Here is a 27,918-nt window from a genome sequence, read left to right as displayed (position 1 = left end):
ATGAACGAGCAGATGCTGATGGCCGACTACCGTTATGTGAAGGAGGGTGAAAGTGCCCTTTGCATCAAAGGTATCTGTTTGTGACTGAGTTGGTGAGATCTTTGTTTTAGGAAAACCTTTCTGATTTATTAAATTCTATTTGTCAGAGACTCCACCCACACCCCGCTCACCTGCCTCTAGGTTCAGACGCTGGTTATTTCCTGCTCTGACAGGTGTGATCCTGCTGATTTCGATCATACTGCTGGGAACAACCTGTAAGTATGCACAAGCATTCTTGTTTATGTATAATGTGGGGACTACTGCTTTGGGGCCACCAGTGAGGTCCTGCCTTTGGCAGCTTCACAAACAAATGACAAGAACAATCTAGAAAAAGCATTTCCTGAAGAAAATGCACTGTGAATGCTGCAAGCTGAATGATTAGAGCTGAAATGCCAAGACATGCTTCAAACAGCTGAAACATCATTTGCTGAATGAGCTTCAACAGCTGAAGAAAATTAAAAAAATTATTTGAAATGGAAAACAGCTGAAATTGTCAATAAAGGAGATTAATTGAACTTGATTTCTCTGAAAAGGAAGAAAAACAGCCTGAAACTTAAACTGGAACTGAAGACAAACCATCAAAGAAAATATTAATAGAAATTTTAAAGTTCAATGTCTTGGCTTCATTTTAAGGTTTTAATGGTGTCTCTAGCTCAGTGGTTCTCAAATCCAGGCCTCGTGGCCCAGTGTCCTGCAGGTTTTAGATGTGTCCCTGATCCAACACACCTGAATCAAATGGCTGAATTACCTCCTCAGTATGCAGTCAAGTTCTCCAGAGTCCTGCTAACGAATTCTATATTTGACTCAGGTGTGTTGAAGCAGAGACACAACTAAAACCTGAAGGACACTGGGACACGAGGCCTGGATTTGAGAACCCCTGCTCTAGCTGATGGTATGCTGAAGTTATTACATTTCAAAGCATAGCTGAACAGCTGAACATCTTAACAGCTGAACATCTTAACAGCTTAACACCTTAACAGCTGAAAAGCTGAACAACAGCTGAACAACAGCTGAACAGCTGGATAGCTGAACAGCTGAACAGCTGAACAACAGCTGAACAGCTGGATAGCTGAACAGCTGAACAACAGCTGAACAGCTGAGCAGCTGGATAGCTGAACAGCTTAACAGCTGAACAACAGCTTAACAGCTGAACCACAGCTGAACAGCTGAATAGCTTAACAGCTGAATAGCTTAACAGCTGAACAACAGCTGAACAACAGCTGAACAGCTGAACAACAGCTAAACGACAGCTGAACAACAGCTAAACGACAGCTGAACAACAGCTGATCAGTTGAAAGGCTTGGCTTTTTTTTAAAGCTTAAATGGTGTCTCTAGCTGAAAGTATGCTTAAGTTATTAGATTTGAAAGTAGGAATAGATTTGAAGATTATTTGAAGGTTACCTCAGTCATTTGAATGGGGCAAAAAAAGATGTAATAGCAGTATTCTCTGGAAGAAGCTGAGCATTTTGATACGAGAACGGTTTCAGTAGCATACACAGTGCTGAAGTTATTAAAGGAAAACCAGCAGCCCAACTTTGAACAACTTGCATGCAGAAGACAAATCCACCAATCAGTTTAAAGTATTATGAGCCATTCAGAATGCTCCTACACATTTAGTGCTGCCAACTCAAAACAGCTGTGTAACTGTTTAAATGCATGCACTTTGTGGCAAAGCCCTGTTGAATTTGTCTTGGCGCACCTCCCGAACAACTGCGTCTAAATCAAAAACCGTAACTCCTATCAAGATACTTTTTGAACTGTGAGCGTCACAAGGACCTGCTCTAAACAGCGGTGTAATTTTTATTTTCCTGGCTTTAAAATGTGGTCATGGGAGCAGTTTTAAAAAAGGGCTCTTTTCTGGTTTTGAGATCACCTCCGAAAAATTACTATGGAGGCTAATGGAGCAGTTGGAGGGTGCTCCCACTGCTTGAACCCACACAGTTTAAAAAGTTTACATTTGTCAGGGTTGACACATAGTTTGAAAGTAGAGAAGCGGCTCTACGTTTTGATCATAAAATGATGGCTGTAGACTAAACACTGTGGACACAGTGGCAGTTTAGAGAGAAAATTTTCAGCTGAAGAATTTCAAGTCTCTCACTCAGAGACTCAGAGACAGCTGAATAGCTGAAAGGCTTGGCTTTATTTTAAAGCTTAAATGGTGTCTCTAGCTGAATGTATGCTGAAGTTATTCTATTTCAAAGCACAGCTGAACAGCTGAACTGCTGAATAGCTGAACTGCTGAACAGCTGAACAGCTGGATAGCTGAACAGCTGATAGCTGAAAGGCTTGGCTTTATTTTAAAGCCTAAATGGTGTCTCTAGCTGAAATGCCAGGAAATGCTCCAAAGAGCTTAAATCTGGCTGAAAGAGTTTAAGCTGGTGAATGAATGCTCAATGGAAAATTTTTAAAGTTTGGAGTAAAGTGGGACTTGAACCTGCTCTGTCCTGTCTGCTTCTTGTGCATTGATGGTCCCCTTTTCTACCACTGAGCCAACAGTAGTGTCACAAAAGCTGTGAGGTTTGCAAGCATACATATTGGAGAGCTCTGCCAAGCTGAATGCTTGTAAATACACCGATTGAAAACACCTGCCAGGTGCACTGCTTACCTGCTGAGATGCATGCACTCTGTCAAATTTGCCTCGGTGCACCTGTCAAATAACTGCTTCTAAGTCAAAAACCGTAGCTCCTATCAAAATCATTTTTGAACTGTGAGCGTCACAAGGACCTGCTCTAAACAGTGGTGTAATTTTTATTTTCCTGGGCTCAAAAGTGTGGCCGTGGGAGCAGTTTAAAAAAGGTGCTCCTTTCTGCTTTGGAGAAAATCACCTCTCTGAAATTACTATGGAGGTTAATGAAGGAGTTGGAAGGTACTCTCTCTGTTTGAATGCTTACAGTTTAAAAAGTGTACATTTGACAGGGTTTAGAGACACACTGTTTGAAAGTAGAGAAGCAGCTCTACATTTTGAGCATAAAATGATGGTTGTAGCGCAAAGAGTGTGGACACAGTGGCAGTTTAAAAATAAATTTTCCACCTGAAAGTTTTGAAGTTTCCCACTCTACTAATCAGGCTCCCACTCTAGCAAACGCAATACACAACCATTATAAACTCTGAAACGCCTGAAAAAACACCTTAAACTTAAACGTTCACTGTGCTTAAACCGTAAAAGATTTTCAAAACACCAAGTAAAAGCTGAATAGCTGACAGGCTTGGCTTCATTTTAAAGCTTAAATGGTTTTTCTAGCTGAAAGTATGCTGAAGTTATTAGCTTTTAAAGCCTGAAAGGATTTAAAAAGGATTTGAAACTTCCCCATTCATTTTGAATGGCAAAAATGAAGATTATAAAAAGTTCAATATCTTAAAAAGTGTAAAGGTTATAAAAAAGAAAAGTAAAAGTATAAATCTCCAGAATAGGCTGAACGTTTTGATACCAGAACGGTGTCTGTAGCCCAAACGCTGCTTGAGTTTTTAGCAACCGATGGTTTTTGGAGTACAACAACAATACTGTGAATGCTTTGCAGTATTCACAGTAAATAATCATCATATGTTGACCTGATCCCTAAAGTTACATTTTATACTGGATCCTTGAAGCACACTGGAGCATGCTAGTATAAATAGATGCAGTATCAGATTCACAATCAAAGCTGGATTTTATTCCAGAACTAATTTCCCATATTGATGTTTACATTTTTCAGTTTACAGAAAACTGGGAAAATAAATAGACTGCACATAACGTGGAGTGAATAAAAATAAGTTAAAGCCAACTTATACTTCACCTGGTAACGTACTTGAAAATAGGTTTTGGTGATAATTGTTAAAATATAATAGTGGAGAAAATGTTAACATTGCCATTGCCTTGTGTCTATTATTATTATTATTATTATTATTATTATTATTATTATTATTTTCAGTATTATAGCAAGAAAGAGGCAGGGTGCGGTTGGTGTTCTAATTATTAGTTTGTCATTAGGCATGTTATGTGCTTGTTTTCCATGACATTATTATGTTACTTTTATTCTGCTTTATGTTATTGCATTATATTGAGCTTCTTTATATTAAGTACAAGTATTCAAAATAAATTAGGACAAAATAAGATATTTTAATATTTTATATTCTTATTTTCATTTCAGCTATATTAAGTATAAGGTACTACACACTTTGTTATATTTATCTGAGGGTGTTGCTGTCTCTTTTTTTCAGACATGAAAATGTCAAATCACCTGCAGTCTTTGGAGCAGAGATTATCCAACCAGAGTGACATCCAGTCACTGGAAACCTCAGTGCAACAGGCTCAAGGTAATACACCTGTGGGAGAGAAAATCAAAAGCCTTGAGAGCTGTGCTTCTCCTGAGGATGATCAGAGTGCTAACAAGGCTTAAATATTTTACGCTGGTTCATGATTGCACTAGGAGGCTAGTGCTGCCTATTACTACATGTTAGTTCATAATTGTCATAATAAAAGTTTTAAAACTGAATCTGCAGTTAATATTTACATTTGTCAATGTTCAAAAGCTTCAGGAAATTAAAAACTCAGGATGACCTTCCCTCAGGGCTGGACTGGGACAAAAATCAGCCCTGGCATTTTTGGCATTCGCCATTGCTCATCATTCTCATTTAATAGAGCTAACATTACCTCCATCACCTCAAAGTCCCTGTATCATCCTAACCTTACTACCTGCTTGCGTACTACACTTTCCCGCTCACTCTGTCCCTCAGTTTCCAAAGCCTGCATCTCTGGCTGCTCCTCTCCCTGTCCGCTGTTGCTGTCTTCACCTACAGCTGCTGTTGCATTGCTGTTACAGAGGACGTGGTGGCTACAGCAGTGAACATGTCTGTGATATTTGCACATTTTGTAGCATCTACAGACACTCTTCAATTTCGTCGCATGTAACTTTTCCGTACCCCCTTTCTGCCACTTTGGTTTCTCCATGTTGCCTCTCCTTTAACACACACACTCTAGTGGGAGTTGTGAGGCCCAAAATTTGGTGGCTTCACAAACAACAAAACTTACAAAAGACAGAATTGGATCAGAGTTAAAGTTTTGAACTGTCTGTTTATTAAAAGTTTTAATTTCTGTTTGTTCAGGCATGTCAAATCATCTGTTATCTGTGGAGCAGAGCGTTTCCAAACTGAGTGACATCATCAGATCACTAGATCCCTCACTGCAGCACACCCAAGGTAATACACCTATTAAAAATTTTAGTCAAACAGAACAGCTGTTTAGAGTTAAAAGTAGAAGCAAAGTTTTACAGTAATCCCTCACCTATCTTGGGTGTTAAGTTCCAGAGACCCAAAGCTATAGGTAAAAATCTGCAAAGTAGTGGCTTTAAATTAATTTTATTATTTATTTATATTTTAAGGCTTTATAAACCCTTCAGACACTCATATAAACCTTTCCCACTCACTGACTATAACTTGAATGATGAAGATGATGAATTATGTAGCTCTGCAGTAGTGATGGAGGTGGTGCAGTATCTTCGCCCTTGGCCATAACTTCTATTTCCACAATTGGCATAGATGTAACTGATCTCTTCATCCGAGTGATGAACATAGTTATGTGTTACTGAAATATATACAAAATCCGGTACTATAGTGAAAACTCTGTGGAAAAGAATAAGTAATTTAAAAAAAAATCCGCAATACAGTGAAGCCGCAATAAGTGAACCGCGATATAACGATGGACAACTGTTTATTGTTTCTGTTCTGGTAACACTTAATCAAAGGGGAGGAGTTCTGTATCCATTTTATTGCCTTTAGAATAGAATAGAATAGAATAGAATAGAATAGAATAGAATGCCTTTTAGTGTCATTATACAGGATGTACAATGAGATAGGAGGGCCACTCCTGTTCAGTGCCATGCAATAGAAAATCAAATTCTCTAAAATAAAAAATAAAAATATTATAGTCTAGTATAATCAAGAAATATACAAAAAATAGAACGTATAAAAATATATACATACATTGGTGCATCTGTACATTGTAAGAAAAGTAAATAAGTGCATACATATAAAAATGAAGATGATGAATATTGCACTAGTGAATGAATACTGGATATTACACAATATAGGAATGTTAGATATTGTTCAGTATGAATAATATAATATTGCACAGAGATGTGGGTGTTGCACAGTTACAGTGGGTGAGTGTGTGAGTTCAGGGTGGTGATTGCTCTGGCGAAGAAACTGTTCTTGAGTCTGTTTGTTCTGGCTTTGATGCTCCTGTAGCGCCTGCCAGAGGGCAGCAGGTCAAACAGGTCAAAGCCAGGGTGTGAGCCGTCCTTGATGATGTTCCTGGCTCTGCTGATGCAGCGGGAGGTGTAGATGTCCATCAGGGAGGGGAGAGGGCAGCCAACGATTCTTTGTGCTGTCTTGACTACCCTCTGAAGCCTGACCCTGTCTGCCTCAGTGCAGCTGCCGTACCATACTGTGATACAGTACGTCAGCAGGCTCTCAATGGATGAGCGGTAGAAGGTCAGCAGCAGGTTTGAGTCCAAGTTGTTCTTCCTGAGGACCCTCAGGAAGTGAAGTCGCTGCTGAGCCTTCTTGATAACAGCTGTGATGTTATCTGACCAAGAAAGATCAGCAGAGATGAGGACACCAAGGAACCTGAAGGTGTGGACCCTCTCCACACGCTCGCCGTTGATGTAGAGGGGAGCTGGGTCAGTCCTGTGCTTCCTGAAGTCGATGATGATCTCTTTGGTTTTCATGGTGTTCAGTACCAGGTTGTTCTCTGAACACCAGGCTAATTTTAATTTTCAAAGATTAGAATAGAATAGAATAGAATAGAATAGAATGGTCAAGATGGCGGCGCGCACAGACGCAGTGGCTCACGGCTCTTCCTTTCGGTGCTCTTTTTTGTACTTTTTGTATTTCATATTTGTTAGTTTTGGTGCATTAGACTCAAGAACAGTTTCTTCGCCAGAGCAATCACCACCCTGAACTCACACACTCACCCACTGTAACTGTGCAATATTATATTATTCATACTGAACAATATCTGACATTCCTATATTGTGTAATATCCAGTATTCATTCACTAGTGCAATATTCATTCACCAAGTGCAATATTCATCATCTTCATTATTATATGTATACACATATTTACTTTTCTTACAATGTACAGATGCACCAATGTATGTATATATTTTTATACATTCTATTTTTTGTATATTTTACACATTGTTTATTTCTGTATATCTCTTGATTATATTGATCATACTAGATTATAATATTTTTATAATATTTTTATTTTAGAGAGTTTGATTTTCTGTTACATGGCACTAAACAGGAGTGGCCCTCCAATCTCATTGTACATCCTGTATAATGACAATAAAGGCATTCTATTCTATTCTATTCTAATGCATAATTTGTCATTATACAGAATGTACAATGGGATTAGAGGGGATATGAGATATTTAAATAATGCCAATCTTTCTGGATGCTTTGCTGGTTTTAAAGCTATTATAAGTTTTTATCTATCAGTGAATTATTGTATAACTGTCTTTCATACTGCTAAAATACTAACATGCTAAATTTTTTGGTTTCCAGAAACAGCCAAAGAAGTGAAGCAGCTGAAGTCTGCTGTTGAGAGCAACAAGAACCAGCTGACCTCAGGTCTGTCTGCCTCCCTGTAGTTTCCAATGCTGGTGATAGTTCATACCTCATCATAGGGCTGGGCGATATGGACCAAGAGTAATATCTCAATATTTTTCAGCTGAATGGTGATATACGATATATATCTTGATATATTTTCTTCCCAAGGTATAAACAAAAAGGCCCTTCAGAGTCAAAGCTACATGTCCTAAATGTCACACAGACATTTTTATTAATATTCAGCAGTAGATGTACATGAGAAATTAATCAAAAATAAACTATTTAAATAATAATGCTCCTCAAATAAATTATTGCTTTGCTATTAAAATGTAAATAGAACAGATCCAGAACAAAAATAGCCAAAGGCTGACCTTTTCTTTACAAAGCTGTACATCCAGGTACAGGCTCCTGTACATGAACAAAACTCCACCTGCAGGATTTTAGCATCTCAGTAAATCCATAGACATATGTACTGATGTATCACAGCAACGGGCCCAGCCGCTCAATGCAGTGTCTGCAAGCACACGAAAAAGACCCACTTCTGCTGTTAAGGTCACATGACTGATGGTACAAACCAACTTCTGCTGTGTATGGCGGCGCTCTCTTACCTGCAGCCAGGGACTCTTTGGGGTCTGAGCGATGCCAACGCGTATGACCGGACGCAGTACGAAGGCTGTATGTACACAAAACACGGCGACAGTGGAGGATTTCAGGTTTCCAAAACTCTCCGACCTCACTGAAAAAGTCGTTAAATTTATCGCTAATCGCTTTGAGGGGAAAAATGTTGCCAGCGGGGTCTGAAAAGCCGCTAAATCTAGCAACAAAGTCACTAAGTTGGCAACACTGCCATGCAGTCACTTCCTGCATGAAGTGGAGAGAGGCGGGGCAGTGCAAAGCTGTGCAGAGGCAAACTGGGAGAAGAGAAAGGTGAACTGGTGGATGTACAAGTATGACTTTAACGCGACCTACACTATATCAATATAAACAATATTGTCTCATCTGATATCATGTATGAAAATATATTCATATTTTTAAAAAATCGATACATTGCCCAGCCCTACCTCATCATACCAACTAGTGTTTGTGTGTTCAGTGTCGGAGGTGCTGAAGCAGCTGAAGTCTGCTGTTGAGAGCAACAAGAACCAGCTGACCTCAGGTCTGTCTGCCTTCCTGTAGTTTCCAATGCTGGTGATAATTCATACCTCATCATACCAACTGGCAGAATTTGATCAGAGTTAAAGTTTTGAAATCTCTGTTTATTAAAAGTTTTAATTTCTGTTTGTTCAGACATGTCAAATCATCTGTTATCTGTGGAGCAGAGCGTTTCCAACCTGAGTGACATCATCAGATCACTAGAACCCTCACTGCAGCACGCCCAAGGTAACACACCTATTAGTTAACATCAAAAAGTGAATAAAACAAGGACAGGTTTTGGTAGATAACTGCAAGCACTCTAAAAAACTTTGTACAAATTTTAATCAAATAGAGCAGCTGCTTAGAGCTAAAAGTAGAGACAGGTTTATATTGTTTCTGTTCTGGTAACATTTAATCAAACGGGAGGAGTTCTGTATCTATTTTATTGCTTTGAATTTTCAAAGATTAATAAAATAGAATAGAATAGAATAGAATAGAATAGAATAGAAGGCCCAATTTGTCATTATACTGAATGTCCAATGGGATTAGAGGGGATAGGAGATGTTTAAATATTACCAATCTTTCCAGATGCTTTGCTGGTTTTACAGGTATTATAAGTTTTTATCTATCAATGGATATGAAAATATGAAACAAACCTTTATTGTCATTGTACAGTGTATTTGTACTTTTGCACAACAAAATTGGATTACAGCCCCCATCTTGGTGCAATTAAAAGAAAAGAGTATGTAAACATTAACAAATTTAAAAGAGCAGTAAACAATTTAAAAGAGCATAAAAGCATAAACTTAAATTCACTCTAAAATATATACAGATGTACAACTGCAGCATCAATTATTGCACATGGTGCTTTTGCAACCTAAGTTATTGCACTTGGACGGAAATCAGATCTGCCTACAGGTGAACTATTTTGTTTCTGTTTAACAGGGATATGGCCCTGTTATAAAAACTGTCTCTCAAGTGTTTGTTTTTGGTTTTAGTTGTCTGTAGCATTTGCCCAAGGGCAGCAGTTCAAACATCCGGTGTCCTTGATGATAGTGTAGGCCCTTCTGAGACAGCGGGTGCTGTAACGGTCCTCCAGGGAGGGGAGTGAGTGTCCAGTGATCTTTTGAGCCATGTTGATCACCCTCTTTATGGCCTTTTTGTGTGCTGTGGTACAGCTGGAGAACCACACAGAGATGCAGTATGTCAGAACGCTCTCCACAGAGCAGCGGTAGAAGACAGTCAGCAGTTTCTTTTCCAGATTCAGCCTCTTAAGGATCCTCACAAAACAGAGATGCTGCTTGGCCTTCTTCACCACCGCTGAGGTGTTGAAACCCCATTGGAGATCTGAATCCATATACACCCCCAGGAACTTGAAGCTGGACACCCTCTCCACACACTGTCCATCGATACAGATTGACTGCAGGTTGGACTTCCTCCTTCTGACATCTACAATCAATTCTTTGGTCTTGGTCATTAACATCTCTTTGAGAGGTGTTAATGACCAAGTTGTTCCCTGAGCACCAGTCCACCATCCTTTGAACCCATTCCATGTATGCCGTTTCATCGGCATCAGAGATCAGTCCAACCAGGGTGGTGTCATCAGCAAACTTGTTTGTGACATTGTCTGAGTGGCTGCTGACGCAGTCATAGGTGTACAGTGTGTAGAGGAGTGGTCTCAGCACACAGCCTTGCTAGAGCTGTAAAATTGTTTTGGAGTAGCAGGGGGGCACGCCAAAGTAGCAGGCACCTTATGACGGAGACCGTTGCTGGCCTCCATGGGCGTCTTTTCCCTTCTGTTTTGCTTTTATGAGTACTATCCCCTAAATTTGACTACTTTTTAAAGACTTTCATTCAGTACTCCCATAAATATATCAAAGTCACTATAAATGAACAACTTCTACTATGAAAGGAAGAAATTCCACGGCCGATGTGTTCACAAACCATTACTTATGTGCAATTCATCTCAACAATTTTATGGTTTAATTTTAAACAGAGGTGGCAGAAGTACTGACATTCAACAATAGAAGATGACTTATCACGTTGGAATAGTTTACCTGTATCACTCACGGGGAGAGTTGCCGCCATTAAAATGATGGTTTTACCAAAAATTAATTATCTATTCTCACTGATCCCTAATAAACCTTCTGTTGCTTGGTTTAAGTCCCTAGACTCAAACATCTCAAAATTCCTATGGAAAAACAAACCATCACGAATTAGTTTGAAAACTTTACAAAAGCCAAAACACAGTGGCGGTCTAGAACTACCAAAGTTTTATTTTTATTTCTTAGGCAGTAGATTGCAGTACATTTCAAAGTGGATCAAATCAAATTCATTAGACAACCCATGCTTGGATTTAGAACAGGTACTTTGCGAAAAAGTAAAAATCTGAGATCTACCTTTCATTAGCCCCAGTATTAAGCATCATAACTGCTTTAAAAGCCTTAGTATTAACACCTCTCTGTCAGCCTGGTGGGAATTTATAAAAATAACTAAGTCTTCACTTATCCCCTGTAAATTAACGCCCATTTGGAACAATCCAGATATTTGTCAGAAAAAGAAAATGCTGAATTTTCCATTATGATGTGATAAGGGGATAAATAAGTTAGAACATATTATCCAAGATGGAAACCTTATGACATTCCATGAATTTATATTAAAATTAGGGGTGGGACTCGATTAAAAAAATTAATCTAATTTATTAGGAGCTTTGTAATTAATTAATTAATCAAAATTAATTGCATTTAATCACATTTAAATATTTAACATCAGAAATATTAATTTAAGTTTGGTTGATGAATGAATCAATATTCATAAGCTTAAACTTAAAAATGTTGTTTATTTTCCCACCAGTCTACTACACAGACCAACGAAGGGTGGAAGTGCTCCTGTGATAAGCAAACTCCTGAAATTAAAGTTAAGCATCATAACTGGATAGTTTTATTCAACATTAATGTCTCACTTAAGATAGTTGGAAATTAATCATTTGCTCAGCTGTATTCCTTGATGTTGAAATGTGTTATGCTTGTTTTAACAGCTTATTTTGAATTAAAGACTTAAAATTAAACCACAAAAAGGAACAAAAGTTCGTTCTCCGTTTAACCAGCTGCTTTTACACAGCTGTGCTTCGCACTCATGGTTGCTAGGCGACATGACCTATGCAGAGGTGAGGGCAGGTGATGCTGATATGAAGGCTAGCCACTGACTTCCGGCCTTTGTGGTCTTCGTGGGCCGTGAAGGACCCGGTCTGCGTAGGACGAGTCCTTCGAAGGATGCGGCCCCTGAATTTGGACACAGCCCTGGGCTGCGAAGGACGTGGGCCGGGTCCTTTGAACGATGCGGCTGCTGAATTTTTGACATCGTGCGTCGAAATAATCTGTATGCCTGGAACTCGTGCACTGAGAAATGTTCCAGTGCAAAGTGCAATTAAAATGCGTTAAAATTTTTAATTCGTTAATTTCCCCGTAATTAATTAATCTAAATTAACGTGTTTAAGTCCCACCCCTCATTAAAATATGGAATTGGCAACAGTAGATTTCTTGAATATCAACAACTGAAATCTATCCTGCAAGGAAGATTTAATCTAAATCAACTGAATTTAGAAATACCTACATGGGTATCTGAACTTCTAAACCTCTGTACCCCAAAATTGTTATCAAAATTATATAAATTATTATTAAAAACTGATGATTCAGTCTCCCTCCCGATTACAAAATGGGAGTGTGATCTTTCTATCAGCCTGGATCCAAACTTCTGGACAGAAATATGCTTAAATATCTCCAAAATGACTAAAAGTCCCCAATTACAACTTATACAATATAAAATTCTCCATAGAACGCACTATTCTGGACAAAGGATGTTCCAGATCGGCCTTACACACTCAAACATATGCACCCACTGCACAAGCAATTCAGAGGAGAACTGTATGCATACTCTGTGGTCTTGTATTCCTGTTCAGAAGTTCTGGCAGAGGATATGTGAAGATCTATCCACATGGTTTAGCTGTCGTGTTCCAACTTCCCTCAGACTATGTATTTTAGGTGATGTCAGTGAATTAGAGATGGAGTCATATATATCACACATAGTTCTTACCGCCTTGTGCATCGCTAAGAAAACTATCCTCATGAATTGGAAATCAAAAAATAAACTGTGTATTACTCAATACAGAAATCTATTATTAGATCATGTTAGCTTAGAGAGAATGTCTGCTTCTTCTAAAAACCAATTGGATGAATTTGACTCTCTGGTTCCCACTGATTCAATTCAATTCAATTCAATTCAATTTTATTTATGTAGCGCCAAATCTCAACAAACAGTCCTCTCAAGGCTCTTCGTAAAGACCCTACAATAATACAGAGAAAACCCAACAGTCAAAACGACCCCCTATGAGCAGCACTTGGTGACAGTGGGAAGGAAAAACTCCCTTTTAACAGGAAGAAACATCCAGCAGAACCAGGCTCAGGGGGGGGGGGGTCATCTGCCGCAACCGGTTGGGCTGAGGGGAGAGAAAAGACATGCTGTGGAAGAGAGCCAGAGATTAATAACAATTAATGATTAAATGCAGAGTGGAGTATAGACAAAGTAAATAAGGTGAATGAAAAGAAACAGTCCGTTGTGGGAACCCCCCCAGCAGCCTAGGCCTATAGCGGCATAACTAAGGGATGGTTCAGGGTCACCTGATCCAGCCCTAACTATAAGCTTGATCATAAAGGAAAGTTTTAAGCCTCATCTTAAAAATAGAGAGGGTGTCTGTCTCCCGAATCCAAGCTGGGAGCTGGTTCCACAGAAGAGGGGCCTGAAAGCTGAAGGCTCTGTCTCCCATTCTACTCTTTGAGGTGTTGAGCTGCAGGTGGTTCCTCTCACACCAGACAGCAAAGTCCCTCACTAGGCTCCTGTACTCCTCCTCTCTGTCATCCCTGATACACCCCACAATGGCTGTGTCATCAGCAAACTTCTGGATGTGACACAGCTCAGAGTTGTAGCAGAAGTCTGCAGTGTACAGGGTGAAGAGAAAAGGGGCCAGCACCATCCCCTGGGGTGCTCCGGTGTTGCTGATCACAGTGTCAGACATGGTGTCCTTCAGCCTGACATACTGCGGCCTGTCGGTGAGGTAGCTGGAGATCCAATTGACCAGGCAGGGGTCCACTCTCATCCTGTTTAGTTTATCCTGACGTACAAGGGGCTGGATGGTGTTAAAGGCACTTGAGAAATCCAGGAAGAGGATCCTCACCATGCCATTTCCCTTATCCAGGTGAGAGTGTGCTCGATGTAGTAGGTAGAGGATGGCATCCTCAACATTGATGCCTGCCTGATATGCAAACTGCAGCCGGTCCTGGGCGTGTTGCACCTGGGGTCTGAGGAGGCTGCGGAAGAGCCGCTCCAACGTCTTCATTAGATGTGAGGTGAGTCGGAAGTCATTCAGCTCACTCGGCCGGTTCTTCTTCGGGACTGGTATGATGCAGGATGTCTTCCAGAGGGTGGGCACTCTCCCCAGTTGCAGACTGAGGTTAAAGATGCGTTGGAGTGGGGCACCCAGTTCAGCAGCGCAGGTCTTCAGCAGTCGGGGGCACACATTGTCTGGGCCCGCTGCTTTCCTAGGATGAAGCTTCCTCAGCTGACCCCTGACCTGGTCTGCAGTAATGCTTGGTGTCACCTGTGTTGTAATGGGGGAGGAGGAGTCGGAGGGGGAGGGCAGGGGTACTGTGTTGTCTGGAGGGAGGTGTTTTGAGGGAATTAGGGAAGGTGGTTGCAGTGAGGAGGAGTGTGGGGTGGATACGGGCTGATTGAACCAATTAAAAAAGTTCAGTTTATTTGCCCTCTCAACTCTCCCCCCCTCAGCTCTGGTCTTTGTTTTGTGGCCTGTGATGGTTTTCACACCTTCCCAGACCTCCCTCATGTTGTTCTCTTTCAGCTTTATCTCCACCTTTCTCCTGTAGATGTCCTTTGCTTCCCTCACACATTGTTTCGCCTCCTGCTGTGCTGCTTTCATTGCCTCCCTGTCCCTGCTCCTGAAGGCGGCCTTCTTCTTATTGAGGATGGCTTTGACTTCCTGTGTTACCCATGGTTTATTATTAGGGTAACACCGTACAGTCCTGGTGGGGGAGACAATGTCTGCACAGAAATTGAGATATTCCATAAGACAATATGTCATCCCCTCTATATCTTCACCATGAAGGCTTAGCAGCACATCCCAGTCCATGGTGTTGTAGCAGTCTCTGAGGGCATCTTCCATTTCTGAGGTCCACCTCCTTATGGAGCGAGTTGTTGCAGTCTGCCTCTGCACCAGGGGGGTGTACTGTTGCTGTAGGTAAACCAGGTTGTGGTCAGACTTCCCTAATGGGGGGAGGGGTGTGACTCTGTATGCATCCCTCACATTAGCATACAGCAAGTCAATTGTCCTCTTGTTCCTTGTTGGACAGTCCACAACCTGGTAGAAAGGGTTTTGAGGGGGTGGTGTGGTCGAGCGCTGACGGCCAGCAGTTGGATGCTTGAGGCACAGCTGTCCCCTCAATTTTGACTGCATCCTATACACTTCATGCATTCACAAACATGAAAACATACACTTCAGCATTTAGAATTTGGGTGTGGGTGGGGGGTGGGGTGGGCCATCCTACATTCAGGTTTCCTGCACCTCGCCCGGGGTGGGAGTTGGGTGGTGCTTCGGGTGCCAGGCTGTCAGTGTCCTGGGGTCACTGTTGGCCCGGGAGGGGGGTGTCTACTTGCCCTGGCTTCAGAGGGTAGGTAGATGTGGATGAATGTGTATCTTTGTGCATTTGTCACAGTCCTCGTGGACGTATTTGGGTGGGTGAATGCGTGTAGGTAGGGATGTGTGTGTGTGTGTGTGTGTGTGTGTGTGTGTGTGTGTGTGTGTGTGTGTGTGCGCATGAGCATATGTGGGTGGATGTGTGTGCGCATGAGCATATATGGGTGGGTGTGTGTGCCATGAGCATATGTGAGTGTGTGCATGGCTGGACCTGAATCTGGGCCTTCTTGTGCCTTGCCTCCCGGCTACTTCTCGTTGGTTGCTCCTGCGTCCCCCCGCCTCCCTGGGGTGTGGGCGCCTTGGGGTTCCTGGGCCGGGCTGGATGTTCTGGCGTGGGTGTCGACCTGCTCTCCTGGGGGCTGTGGGCCGGGGCGGCTTGGACTTCTCTGGCGGGGGGGGTATGTCGGGCAGTTCTTGGGCACCTGGGCCCTGAGGCCCTGCCGCCGGCCTGCACGGGGGGCTGGCCTCTGGGGGGTCCGGTTTCCTGTTGCCTCGAATTCCCTAGGGCCCTTGCTCCTCGACTGGAGGGGCTCCATCTGGGACCTCCCTCTCCCCTCTGCTGGGGTGGGTATGCGGTTGCCGCTGGAATGTGCGGCCACGGGTTTTCGTGGCTCTTGATGGGCTGCGGATGGCTCGGATTTCCTGGGTCCCTCTCTGCCTGCTTTTGGCTCCTTGTGGGTGGAGCGGCGGCTTTCCACCCTCATTGGTAAGTGCATTTCATGACACAGACACTAAGGCAATCACAGCATAATGAAATTGTTGTTCTTACACAATCATGATTCATTTTGTTGTGCCTTTTCCACATAGTTATTTTTACAGGTATTGCTTGTTTAGTTTTGTTTTTTTTGGTATGTTGTCTTTTTCTTTCTTTTGTAGTTGCAGCATTTGAATTGTTTTGGTTAACTTAGTGGTGCTCTGTCCTCTTTTTCTGTCTTCTCCCCTTTCTCTCTCTTTTTTTCTTTCTTTCTTTCTTTCTTTCTTTCTTTCTTTCTTTCTTTCTCTTTTTTTTTCCTCAGCCTGTCATCTGGAATTAAATGTATATGTGCACAAATAAATAAATAAAATAAAAACACAAACATTAACAAGAAAGGCTTATAGAAACTCTATAGAGCTTATCTTTGAAGAATAAATATGTTTGGTACAACAGTGCTTTCAGATCACAATTCTGCTTGCAAACACTGCCAGACATGACAGGCTTAAAAAAAAAGTACAGTAATCCCTCACTTATTGCGGGTGTTACGTTCCAGGACCACCCGTGATAAGTGAAAATTCGCGAAGTAGGGACGCTATATTTATTTTAATACTTATACATTATTTTAGTAGTTATACAGTATTTTACGTTTTTATAAACCCTCCCTACACACTTATACACCAAATATATACATTACTGTACAACATGTACTACAAATGTGAAGAACGAGTACCGCAAAAACCCGCAAAACAGCAAAAATACCGCAATAAATATTTTACACTAATATTGATTGAAAACCCGCGAAACTATGAGTCTGCGAAAAGCGAAGTGCGAAGTAGCGAGGGATTACTGTACTGACATTCTGTACTTAAGTACAGAAGAATCACAGCTTTCTATTGTAGCTGCAGTAAATGATGTTGGTGTGCAGGCTGTGATCAGCTGACCTGCTGCTGCTGCTGCTCTGAGGTTTACTGCTCTGTGTGGATGAACTGAACGCACAAAGATGTAACCCAGTATTTCACAGCTATCTGAGCTGATCTCCATCCCCTACACTGACAGCATACAGGCTGTAGAAATGTTGGATTCAGTGAATGAATCTCAGCATCAGCAGCTTTGATTCAAACTCATCTCTGCTGCACTGATGTAACCTGTAACTCTGACCATCAACACAGCCTCTGTGCACCAACACAGAGCTTTACTGTAATTACAGTACAACAAGCTAACCTGTTTATTACGTGCTAAACTGCAGTATTTTCATACAGTCTTTGAATAACACAGAGTCAGCATACTTCATTTTTTTTTGCAGTCCTTACCTTTAAATCTAACCTCTATTCTTCCTCTCCTGTCCTCTTTCTCCATCTCTGAGTGAACTTCTCTCTCTTTGCTCTCCCTGAGAAGACACACTGTGTGACAAACTGCACACACTTTGTGTGTTTGCTGATATTTGTTGAGCATTTAGAAACGTTGCATTTACCTGCCACACCTTACTCCCTTCATGCTCGCTCCTCTTCAGTAGCGCTAGCTAATCTGTTTATGTGCCGTGAGCACAATTTATGGACTCGGCCTGGCCCGCTGTAACCTCTGATTATAGCGCTATAAATGATACATTAATTATACGTGTTTGCGTATTTAATCCCTTTGTACCCGATAAGCTGGTGATGGAGGATACGCCAGTACGATTGTATCATTCCTCTGTTTAGGCTCAGATAGTTTGATGTTTGACGGAAATGCAAACTTTTCTCAGACGTGTTAAACATAAAGTAATGAGCCTGTTTTGAAAATGTAAGAAGTTGAAAGTACAGATACTTGTGTAAAAATGTAGGGAGTAAAAGTAAAAAGTAGTCAGAGAAATAAATAAAGTACAGATACCTGAAAAATGTACTTAAGTACAGTAACAAAGTATTTGTACTTTGTTACTTCCCACCTCTGATTTTAAATAATTTTGAAAGTTAATCTTCAAAAGTACAGAAGCTATGCTAATGCATATTATTTTATCATCAAACTTGCCCCTGAATGAACAGCACAGTCAGCCCCTAAATTCATCATCAAATCATGCAGATGATTGCATTCCACGAGGCCGGCGACCTTTCTCTCATCTGATCATTAGATTTCTATTGTTCACATTGATCATGTATACCTAGATTACTTAATTTCAACCTCGGACGTGGGCTTGAACCATTTCTTAAGCCCAATCATCTGGTCCCCATGCCTGGCGGCCACTTGTGACGGCTGCTGTTTTCTCTTATTTCTCTTACATGCTTGAGAAGCCATGAGGAGATCCGGTGTTTATGCTGAGAGCTGTGGAGAGATGTGAACCAACTAACTCTCTGTACACAGTCTGAGAGGAAGTTTCTTAGCCAACTGCAGATAGTGTATGGAAGACCAATGTCCATTAGCTTCACAGTCAGTCTGTCTGGGAGTATAGTGTTGAAAGCAGAGCTAAAATCAACAAAGAGCAGCCTGGCATATCGCCACTGCAGATCCAGGTGGGAGACGGTGGTATGGAGTGCTGTTGCTATGGCATCTTCTGTTGATCTGTTCACTCTGTATGTGAACTGAAATGGGTCGAGGGTAGCTGGGAGGCAGGACCTGATGTGGCATCTCACCAGTTTCTCAAAACACTTCATGATGACTGGTGTCAGGGCGACTGGTCTGAAGTCATTTAGACTGCCGATGCTGTTTTTTTTTTTGGTATCGGCACAATTGTGGCTGACTTCAGCCATGGTGGGACGAAGGACTGGGATAGAGATGCATTGAAGATCTTGGTGAACACTCCAGCCAGCTGGTCTGCATATTCTCTGAGGACCCGTACAATGACTCCATCTGGTCCAGCCGCCTTCCTGGGATTCACCCCCTTCAGTGTGCTCCTCACCTCATGTTCCTCCACCGTGAAACTGTAACCGTTGCAGTTAGATGGTCGGACTGCTGCTGTTTCTGATCGATCCACATCGAAGCGTACAAAGAAGTGGTTCAGCCTCTCTGCCAGGATTGGGTCATCATCTGCCTGTGCTGTGTTGCTGGGCTTGTAGTGAGTGAGATGCTGGACCCCCTGCCACACTTGCCTTGCATTGGTGGTGCTGAAGTGGTCCTCTATCCATCTTTTGTATTCCAATTTGGCCTTCCTAATCCCCTTCTTCAGGTCAGCCCTGGTGACGCTGTATTGCATTGCTTCAGAAGGACCTGGACTTCTTTACTCATCCAGGGTTTCTGGTTGGAGTACACCCGGTAAAGTCTGTCCACAGTAACGTTTTCTACACAGAAGTTGATGTAGGAAAGCACAGAATTGGTATACACCTCCAGGTCCTCATGCTCAAATACAGTCCAGTCTGTGCTCTCAAAGCCAGCTTGTAGCTGAAGCAGTGCTCCCTCAGGCCATATTTTAACAGTCCTTGTGGATGGGGGGGATTCTCCTCCTGCAGGTTGTGTATGCAGGAATCAGCAGCATGGGCATGTGGTCAGAGAAGCCTAGATGTGGTAAGGGAATTGTCCTATAGGCTTTCCTGATGTTGCTGTAGACTTTGTCCAGTGTTATTTCCCCTCGTTGCACACTGGATATACTGCTCAAACTTGAGAAACACCATTTTTAAGTCCGTGTGGTTGAAGTCCCCCGCTACTATGTGCACTGCTTCAGGGTAAGAGTTCTAATTATTGCTAATGGTTTCATGTAGCTTGCTCAGGGCTTGGTTAGCATTAGCGTCGAGAGCTATGTATACTGCCGTTACCACGACAACATTGATTTTGCATGGTAAATACACGAGCCTGGCTTTAACAGTCACATATTCCAGGTCTGGAGAGCAGTGACTGTCTAATATGCGTGCATCATTGCACCAGTTGTTGTGTGCGTAAACGCATGAGCCCCCTCTGCTCTTACTGGAGTCGCTGTTCCTGTCATGGCGGTGAGCCATGCTAACTCGTTAGCCGTGTCCGGTATGCTTGGCTGTAGAGAGGTTTCTATTATTGCAAAGCTGCAGTTGCAAAGACAACTGTTGGAGGCAAACTGTAACCTCAGCTCGTCGATTTTGTTGTGGATGGATCTGACATTGAAGAGGAAAATGCTGGGAAGTGGCGTTTTAAAGAGTTGCTTTTTCAGCCGCACTTGTGGACGGCCCTGCAGCCTCGTTTTTTCTTCCTTTGTCTGCACTTCCTCTTGGGCTTACTGCTGGGCAGGACTATCTTTGACGGCCTCTGAGTTCTGGCTATGTCCTCCGTTATGTTGTGAGAGCTAATAATCTGATAAAATAGTCCTTCTTCAGCGTAAACTCAGGTCCAGTAGATCCTGACGTCTGTATGTTGGTTTTGCCCAACATACTGTAACACTAATGAACATACACATGCAAACATAAAACAAATAAAGAGTGAAGAGCCGTGAGCCGCTGTGTCTGTGCACACCACCATATTGCCCATCAGTAAGAATTATTGTATAATTATTGTATAACTGTCCTTAATACTGCTAAAATACTAACATGCTAAATCCTTTGGTTTCCAGAAACAGCCAAAGAAGTGAAGCAGCTGCAGTTTGCTGTTGAGAGCAACAAGAACCAGCTGACCTCAGGTCTGTCTGCCTCCCTGTAGTTTCCAATGCTGGTGATAATTCATTTTGAAAGATGAATAGAATAGAATAGAATAGAATAGAATAGAATAAAATAGAATACGTAATTTGTCATTATACTGAATGTACAATGGGAATAGAGGGGATAGGAGATGTTTAAATAATGCCAATCTTTCCGGATGCTTTGCTGGTTTTACAGGTATTATAAGTTTTCATCTATCAATGGATATGAAAATATGAAACAAACCTTTATTGTCATTGTACAATGTATTTGTACATTTGCACAACAAAATTCGATTACAGCCCCCCCCCCCCCCCCACTTGGTGCAATTAAAAGAAAAAAGTCCTGCTGGGCAGGACTATCTTTGACGGCCTCTGAGTTCTGGCTATGTCCTGCGTTATGTCGTGAGAGCTAATAATCTGACGAAATAGTCCTTCTTCAGCGTAAACTCAGGTCCAGTAGATCCTGACGTCTGTATGTTGAATTTGCCCAACATATTGTAACACTAATGAACATACACATGCCAACATAAAACAAATAAAGAGTGGAGAGCCGTGAGCCGTGAGCCGCTGTGTCTGTGCACACCACCATATTGCCCATCAGTAAGAATTATTGTATAAACTGTCTTTCATACTGCTAAAATACTAACATGCTAAATTTTTTGGTTTCCAGAAACGGCCAAAGAAGTGAAGCAGCTGCAGTTTGCCGTTGAGACCAACAAGAACCAGCTGACCTCAGGTCTGTCTGCCTCCCTGTAGTTTCCAGTGCTGGTGATAATTCATACCTCATCATAGGGCTGGGCGATATGGACCAAGAGTAATATCTCAATTAGGGGTGGGACTCAATTAAAAAAATTAATCAAATTAATTAGGAGCTTTGTAATTAATTAATTGAAATTAATCGCATTTAATCACATTTAAGTATTTAACATGATAAATATTAATTTAAATTTGCTTGATGAATGAATCAATATACATAAGCTTAAACTTCAAAATTTTGTTTATTTTTCCACCAGTCTACTACACAGACCAACGAAGGGTGGAAGTGCTCCTGTGATAAGCAAACTCCTAAAATTAAAGTTCAGCATCATAACTGGATAGTTTTTGTCAACATTAATGTCTCACGTAGCCCCTTAACTGGCAAGGGCCCGGTGACGGGCCGTTTGTAGTCCCTTTTATATGGCAGGCTAGACCCTCCCATTTTTATTGACACGTCATTCGGCCAATCATGTAACTGGCTGCACCAAATCACCTGACAAAGCTACGTGACGCCCTCTGAGTATTATTGGCTCTGGGAAACCCATTTCTTAACATTATTGGCCGAATGAGGTGTCAGTCAAAATGGGCGGGTCTAGCCTGCCATATAAATGCACTTCATTCGGCCCGCGGACCAGACGCAGCCGATTAATAGGCTATGAAATGGGTTTTTCAGAGCCAATAATAACCAGAAGGCGTTATGTAGTTTTTGTCAGGTGATTTTTTTGCTGCCAGTTAAGGGGTTAAGATAGTTGGAAATTCATCATTTGCTCAGCTGTATTCCTTGATGTTGAAATGTGTCATGGTTGTTTTAACAGCTTATTTTGAATGAAAGACTTAAAATTAAACCACAAAAAGGAGCAAAAGTTCGTTCTCTGTTTAACCAGCTGCTTTTACACAGCTGTGCTTCCCACTCACGTTAGTAGGCAACATGAGCTACGCAGAGGTGACGGCAGGTGACGCAGATATGAAGGCTAGCCGCTCACTTCCAGCCTTTGCGGTCTTCATGGGCTACAAAGGACCCGGCCCCTGAATTTCTGACATCGTGCGTCGGTATAATCTGTATGCGTGGAACTTGAGCACTGAGAAATGGTCCACGGTACAAAGTGCGATTAAAATGCGTTAAAGTTTTTAATTCGTCATTTTCCCTGTAAATAATTAATCAAAATTAACGCGTTAAAGTCCCACCCCTAATCTCAAAATTTTTCAGCTGAATGGCGATATACGATATATATCTCGATATATTTTCTTCCCAAAGGTATATAAAAAAAAGACCCTTCAGAGTCAAAGCTACACGTCCTAAATGTCACACAGACATTTTTATTAACATTCAGCTGTAGATGTTCATGAGAAATTACTCAAAAATAAACTATTTAAATAATAATTCTCCTCAAATAAATTAATGCTGTGGTATTAAAATGTAAATAGCAAAGATCCAGAACAAAAATAGCCAAAGGCTGACCTTTTCTTTACAAAGCTGTACATCCAGGTACAGGCTCCTGTACATGAACAAAACTCCACCTGCAGGATTTTAGCATCTCAGTAAATGCATAGACATATGTGCTGATGTATCACAGCAACGGGCCCAGCCGCTCAATGCAGTGTCTGCAAGCACACGAAAAAGACCCACTTTCGCTGTTAAGGTCACATGACTGATGGTACAAACCAACTTCTATTGCGTATGGCGGCGCTCTCTTACCTGCAGACAGGGACTCTTGGGGGTCCGGGCGATTCCAAAGCATACGAATGGACGCAGTACGAAGGCTGTATGTACACAAAACACGGCGACAGCGGAGGATTTCAGGTTTCCAAAACTCTCCGACCTCACCGGAAAAAGTCGTTAAATTTATCGCTAATCGCTTTGAGGGGACCAAAGTTGCCAGCAGGGTCTGAAAAGCCGCTAAATCTAGCAACAAAGTCACTAAGTTTGGAACACTGCCATGCAGTCACTTCCTGCATGATGAACGGGTGAAGCGGGGGGGCAGTGCGAAGCTGTGCAGAGGCAAAATTAGGAGAAGAGAAAGGTGAACTGGTGGATCTACAAGTATGATTGTAACGCGACCTACACTATATCAATATAAACGATATTGTCTCATCTTATATCACGTATGAAAATATATGTATATTAATATATCGCCCAGCCCTACCTCATCATACCAACTGGTGTTTGTGTGTTCAGTGTCGGAGGTGCTGAAGCAGCTGAAGTCTGCTGTTGAGAGCAACAAGAACCAGCTGACCTCAGGTCTGTCTGCCTCCCTGTAGTTTCCAATGCTGGTGATAATTCATACCTCATCATACCAACTGGCAGAATTTAATCAGAGTTAAAGTTTTGAAATCTCTGTTTATCAAAACTTTTAATTTCTGTTTGTTCAGACATGTCAAATCATCTGTTATCTGTGGAGCAGAGCGTTTCCAACCTGAGTGACATCATCAGATCACTAGATCCCTCACTGCAGCACGCCCAAGGTAACACACCTATTAGTTAACATCAAAAAGTGAATGAAACAAGGACAGGTTTTGGTAGATAACTGCAAGCACTCTAAAAAACTTTGTACAAATTTTAGTCAAACAGAGCAGCTGCTTAGAGCTAAAAGTAGAGACAAAGGTTTTTATTGTTTCTGTTCTGGTAACATTTAATCAAAGGGGAGGAGTTCTGAATCTATTTTATTGCTTTGAATTTTCAAAGATTAATAAAATAGAATAGAATAGAATAGAATAGAATAGAATAGAATGCCTAATTTGTCATTATACAGAATGTACAATGGGATTAGAGGGGATAGGAGATGTTTAAATAATGCCAATCTTTCCAGATGCTTTGCTGGTTTTAAAGCTATTATAAGTTTTTATCTATCAATGAATTATTGTATAACTGTCCGTAATACTGCTAAAATACTAACATGCTAAATCCTTTGGTTTCCAGAAACAGCCAAAGAAGTGAAGCAGCTGCTGTTTGCTGTTGAGAACAACAAGAACCAGCTGACCTCAGGTCTGTCTGCCTCCCTGTAGTTTCCAATGCTGGTGATAGTTCATACCTCATCATAGGGCTGGGCGATATGGACCAAGAGTAATATCTCAATATTTTTCAGCTGAATGGCGATATACGATATATATCTTGATATATTTTCTTCCCAAAGGTATAAACAGAAAGGCCCTTCAGAGTCAAAGCTACATGTCCTAAATGTCACACAGACATTTTTATTAACATTCAACTGTAGATGTACATGAGAAATTACTCAAAAATAAACTATTTAAATAATAATGCTCCTCAAATAAATTATTGCTGTGCTATTAAAATGTAAATAGCAAAGATCCAGAACAAAAATAGCCAAAGGCTGACCTTTTCTTTACAAAGCTGTACATCCAGGTACAGGCTCCTGTACATGAACAAAACTCCATCTGCAGGATTTTAGCATCTCAGTAAATCCATAGACATATGTGCTGATGTATCACAGCAACGGGCCCAGCCGCTCAATGCAGTGTCTGCAAGCACACGAAAAAGACCCACAATTACGGTCACATGACTGACAGTACAGAGCAACTTCTGCTGTGTATGGCAGCGCTCTCTTACCTGCAGACAGGGACTCTTGTGGGTCCGGGCGATGCCAAAGCGTACGACCGGACGCAGTACGAAGCCTGTATGTACACAAAACATGGTGACAGTGGAGGATTTCAGGTTTCCAGAACTCTCCGACCTCACTGAAAAAAGTCGCTAAATTTATCGGTAATTGCTTTAGGGGGGAAAAGTTGCCAGCAGGGTCTGAAAAGCCGCTAAATCTAGCAACAAAGTCACTAAGTTGGGAACACTGCCATGCAGTCACTTCCTGCATGATTAATGGGTGAAGCTGTGCAGAGGCAATCTGGGAGAAGAGAAAGGTGAACTGGTGGAGCTACAAGTATGATTTTAATGTGACCTACACTATATCGATATAAACGATATTGTCTCATCTGATATCATGTATGAAAAAATATTGATATTTTTTAAAAAATCGATACATTGCCCAGCCCTACCTCATCATACCAACTGGTGTTTGTGTATTCAGTGTTGGAGGTGCTGAAGCAGCTGAAGTCTGCTGTTGAGAGCAACAAGAACCAGCTGACCTCAGGTCTGTCTGCTTCCCTGTAGTTTCCAATGCTGGTGATAATTCATACCTCATCATACCAACTGGTGTTTGTGTGTTCAGTGTTGGGGGCGCTGAAGCAGCTGGAGGTCATCGACTCTCTCAGCAGGAGTGTTGCCACCATCAAATGTTCCCTCAAACGTATCATCAACAACAGTATGTTCATTCACATTTTACCATACAGGGAACATACACATCTACGGGTCCACATTCACACCTCTGTATCCATCAGGTTCATCTACAGAAGGCTGCTGTCCTCCAGATTGGACTGCTTTTGAATTCAGCTGTTACTACTTTAGCCGTGGGTCTCTCTCCTGGAACGACTCCAGAGACTGGTGTGAAACACAGCAAGCTCACCTGGTCATTCTGCGTGCTGACAAGGAGTGGGTAAGACAGGTCTTACCTTATCTTAGGCTGAGGTTCCTGGGTTGAAGGTCACTGGACTTCTTTGTAAGTTGTTGAAGATGTTTCACCTCTCATCAGAAGTTTCTTCAGCTGGAAAAAAGATGAGTTGACCACCCCACTAGAGGCTAGAGGGACTCCCCATCATTGTTTAGAGGTGAAGAGGTCAAACATCTTCTACAGCCTAAAGAGAAGTCCAGCTGATCCACTCTGAGATGAAAGGCTTAACAGAAACTGTCACTGAATGAGATTTCATTTATTTTGTGATACTTCTGTAAGATGATCTAATATTCAGAGGGCCATAATTTAGATAATGCTTCAAAATAAGAGCTTCAAAAATCATTTCCAGATGGTTTGTTTCAGAATGGCTTTTCCAGCCCCAGCTCTCAATTAGTCTTTGGCCAATGGCAGTGACACAGTAACAGGTAACTTGAACCCAGCAGAGCTGCACAGTCGTGATCACATTATAAGTTTTAACAAAAAGCATCATGAAGCAAAAGAGATTAAATTGCTTGTTTCTCAGAAAATATCAAAAAAGAGCAGCTGCACAATTGACAGATACATTTTAACCCAGAAGATGAAACCCACTGACCAAGCTATCAAATATCCTAAGTGCTTCTCATCACCATCATCAAGCATCAGTGATGCATGTGTGACTCTGTCTGCCCAGGACTTTGTGATCCATCGAACCGCTCCTCAGCAGTTCTGGATCGGTTTGTCTGACTGGAGAACTGGAAGGTGGGAGTGGGTGGACCAGACGCCGTACACTGTGGAGTCCAAGTCAGTTCCTGTCCAGTCTGTTGCTACTTTTCCACCGCCGAGGTGCCAGTGCTGGTGCTAGTTTCAATGAACCAATGAAAAGCTTAAGAACAGGCCCGCATCTCTGCCGCGTTTCTGTGAACTGCTCCTTTACGTATGAGTGTGGGCGGGTCCTCGTCTGGACACAGAAGCCGAAGGTCACAAACGTGGGAGAACACGCTCCCCTTTCTGCGCTGCAAATACGTTTTAGGGTCCAAACCAAACTACTGCAGCATCTGTGTGCAGCACAGAGGGAAACACAGACAGCGATTAGAGCAAGACGACAAGTACGCACTTTGTGTCCTTTTATCTGTGAAATGAACTGATACAAAGCAGCAAGTTCAGCCTTAGAGCCCAACCTAATTCACAGCCGTGAAAGTCGCTTCAATTTTCTCCTGTAATACACACCATGCAGTGAAACATTTAACTCTAACTTTACTCTGTGATGGCAGAGTCTCGCCCTTCTGCTGTTTTCATCACATGTTCTTGGTTCCAGACCAGCTAGTTTGCGGGTCCAGAGTTGAACCTGTTTTTTTGGCCGAGCACTGAGTACGTTTGCCGTGGAAACACTGCTGAATGGTTCAAATGCTGGCACCGGCACCTGAACCCCGTAGGCGGAAAAGAGGCCTGTATCTCATATTACCTAAACCTATCCAAGCTGGTTTTATACCCTAAGCCATAGTGGGAAATTTGTGTCCAGAATAGATGAGAGGAATGAAGTAAGGAACCAGTCAGTGCCACACAGGACCTACACATAAACATCTTCTTGTGTGTGTGTGTGTGTGTTTGTGTGTGCGTGTGTGTGTCTGTGTGTCTGTGTGTGTTTCCCAGGTGGTGGGACCCAGGGCAGCCCGACAACTGGGCTGATCATGGTTTAGGCCCTGGTACTGAAGATTGCGCTCACATTAACTATGATGGACTCCTGAATGACCAGTACTGCTCCATCAAGAAGAGCTTCATCTGTCAGAAAAATTACCTGGGTGCCTAAACACACCTGGTGCCCAGGCTCCACACTGTCTACATTTTAAAGACCCTCTTCCAATAAAACCCTGGATGGAAAAAAATCAGATCATCTCTA

At 42.0% G+C, this 27,918-nt stretch overlaps 1 protein-coding gene across 1 annotated transcript; it reads left to right on the top strand.

The window, feature by feature from the left end:
- LOC115777212 (asialoglycoprotein receptor 1-like) lies at window positions 1-27,828 on the top strand. Its single transcript, XM_030725048.1, has 8 exons — window positions 1-70; window positions 147-254; window positions 4,237-4,332; window positions 20,704-20,769; window positions 25,704-25,796; window positions 25,873-26,027; window positions 26,713-26,822; window positions 27,672-27,828. The coding sequence occupies exons 1-8, from the start codon at window positions 1-3 to the stop codon at window positions 27,826-27,828; spliced, it is 855 nt and encodes a 284-aa protein (XP_030580908.1).
- The last annotated feature ends 90 nt before the right edge of the window (window positions 27,829-27,918 follow it).

The sequence above is a fragment of the Archocentrus centrarchus genome, unplaced genomic scaffold (assembly GCF_007364275.1).
Source record: "Archocentrus centrarchus isolate MPI-CPG fArcCen1 unplaced genomic scaffold, fArcCen1 scaffold_45_ctg1, whole genome shotgun sequence".
Lineage (NCBI taxonomy): Eukaryota > Metazoa > Chordata > Actinopteri > Cichliformes > Cichlidae > Archocentrus > Archocentrus centrarchus.
This window is presented reverse-complemented; position numbering and strand designations above follow the sequence as displayed.

Excerpts from the sequence above, each read along its gene's own strand:
- LOC115777212 (XM_030725048.1), top strand. The coding sequence starts at position 1 with ATGAACGAGCAGATGCTGATGGCCGACTACCGTTATGTGAAGGAGGGT. Across the intron at positions 71-146 it reads AAGTGCCCTTTGCATCAAAG|AGACTCCACCCACACCCCGC; the intron begins GTATCTGTTTGT and ends TCTATTTGTCAG. Across the intron at positions 26,028-26,712 it reads TGCGTGCTGACAAGGAGTGG|GACTTTGTGATCCATCGAAC; the intron begins GTAAGACAGGTC and ends CTGTCTGCCCAG.